Source organism: Mesitornis unicolor, unplaced genomic scaffold (assembly GCF_000695765.1).
Source record: "Mesitornis unicolor isolate BGI_N332 unplaced genomic scaffold, ASM69576v1 scaffold34005, whole genome shotgun sequence".
NCBI lineage: Eukaryota > Metazoa > Chordata > Aves > Mesitornithiformes > Mesitornithidae > Mesitornis > Mesitornis unicolor.
In genome coordinates, this window is record NW_010185390.1 from 6,916 (window position 1) to 9,202 (window position 2,287).

The 2,287-nt window shown below is 56.6% G+C and overlaps 1 protein-coding gene across 1 annotated transcript in view; it reads left to right on the forward strand.

The window, feature by feature from the left end:
* Positions 1 to 2,287, forward strand: part of TMCC2 (transmembrane and coiled-coil domain family 2) — a gene marked incomplete at its 3' end in the record, with an annotated part of 4,991 nt that overhangs the window by 1,368 nt on the left and 1,336 nt on the right. Inside the window, exon 2 of the mRNA XM_010184828.1 lies at positions 1,662 to 2,282. Coding sequence (XP_010183130.1) covers positions 1,662 to 2,282 — 621 coding nt within the window. The remainder of the gene's footprint in view (positions 1 to 1,661; positions 2,283 to 2,287) is intronic.

Consider the following 2,287-nt stretch of genomic DNA (forward strand, 5'->3'; position numbering starts at 1 on the left):
ACTAATCCCCCGGTTAAATCCACTGCACAGTCATTTAGGCTGGCTGGGATTTAGCAGGCACTGTCTGTTAATGCTGCAGAGATCGGTATTGTCTTTTTTGGGGGGTTGTTGTTTTCAAAGCAATAACCTGATGTGGCTTTCACATGATGGGCCCTGTGCCCGGGAGGGAGCAGAGCTTTCAGTGGGGTTTGGGGAAAGGATTTCACCCCAGCATGGATGGGCAGCATGGGATCCACCCTCAGCATCCATTCTTCCCCCTGTGCTCCCAGATAAATCAAAAAATCAGCTTCACAGGGGCAAAGGTTTGGGTGATTCCCAAGGATTTGGGTGATTTCCCTCTTTGGAAGCAAAGTTTGAGCAACTTCTCTCCTTCTCCAGCCCAGCCCGGGTTTCCCATTCTGACATCCCTGGGGCTGCCTCTTCCTCGGCCGCGACCGCTCGGTCCCTCGCTGCACGGAGAACTGCGTATCTGGGCAAAGCGTCCGTTTCCTGCTGCTTCCAATTTCTGCCCCTCGATAAGAAACCAAAGCAAAACCCTTCATGAAGCACCGACACCCCCCGGAGCGCTGGGGAAAAGGAGATAAATGGGAGCAGGGCAGCATTTGCCCCTGCTTTTCCGAGCCCTGGGACCCGCCGCAGATGGGAGCGTTCACAAGCAGCATGTTGAGAACATTGCTCCCTCCCGCGCATGGCGTTTCCTGGTGGTAAAGCGCTCCTCAGGAGCGACCGCGCAGCTTTATCCCTATTAAAGGGTCATTCGGGGAAAGTGTGATGGAAATTAGAAATTATTCAGGTCTGCCAACAGTATTTAACTTCCAAGCGGCTCTTAATTAGAAGCCGGGAGCCATTTATACAACCACTGAGATTTGCATAAGAATCTGCATATAAAACCCAGCTATGGGAAGATTTAGTGGTTGTTTTTTTTAGTGGCTGAGCAGCACAGCCCGGTTGGGAGCACAGGACAGGACCCTGGCTTGGTCCAGGCTCTCATGGTGATTTTAAGTGTGGCCTCAGGCAAGCGATTTCCTCTCCCATAGCTCCAGTTTTCCCATCTGTAAAGTGGGAACCAGCACCACCAGTAAGAAGAGTGAGAAACTCAGAGAAGAAAGCAGAGGCGTCCCTGCACCCGCAGGCCTGCTGCTCATCTGGGGACCGGGAGCTGCTCCCAAGTCACCCCCAAATCGGGGTTAGGGCAGGGTTTGTCTTCAGCCAAGAAACATGAGTAAAATACCTCTGGTTGCTCAGTCCCCGCTCTCAGCGCTGCTCTGCTGGGGGCTCGATGATGGGTTCCAGTTTCAGCTCCTTGCCCTTTTTCCTCCGGCTGGCGCTGGGTGCCCGGCAGCCCCAAAACATGGGTGCTCACCTCTGTACAGAGCGAGCGCGGGAAGTCACAGCAAGCTCCTGGTTGATGCTCCTTGCTGAAAGCTGTTGGCCAAAACCAGCCCCAAAACCTGAATTATTTTGTCGCTGCGCCCTCTAAACTGGCCTATTCCTGGGTTGCCAGAAATGCTTAACCAGATGGAAAAACACCCAACTCCTCACTGTTTCTCTGGTTAATCATTCCCCTGCCCAGCTCTTGCCTCCCTCTGCCCCCTGCCCAGGGGCCGCCTGGGTGTTCGCCCCCTCCGTTGACCATCGCCCTCCTCTGTCTTTGCTCGCAGCTAGACAAGGGGGACGTGACCGCGCTCAGCCTCCCCTCCAGCGCCGCGCACGGCGACGCCGATGGCACCGTCTGCCTGGACGTCCCCGACGGCACCCCCGACCCGCACAGGACCAAAGCCGCCATCGAGCACCTGCACCAGAAGATCCTGAAGATCACCGAGCAGATCAAGATCGAGCAGGAGGCTCGGGATGACAACGTGGCCGAGTACCTGAAGCTGGCCAACAACGCAGACAAGCAGCAAGCCTCCCGTATCAAGCAGGTTTTCGAGAAGAAGAACCAGAAGTCGGCGCAGACCATCGCGCAGCTGCACAAGAAGCTGGAGCACTACCACAAGAAGCTGAAGGAGATCGAGCAGAACGGCCCTTCCCGGCAGCCCAAGGATGTTTTCCGGGACATGCACCAGGGTCTTAAGGACGTGGGTGCCAACGTTCGCTCCAGCATCAGCGGTTTTGGCGGCGGCGTGGTGGAGGGCGTCAAGGGAGGGCTCTCGGGTCTGTCCCAGGCCACCCACACCGCCGTGGTCTCCAAGCCACGGGAGTTCGCCAGCCTCATCCGGAACAAGTTCGGCAGCGCGGACAACATCGCCCACCTGAAGGACACGTTGGACGATGGGCACCCTCAGGA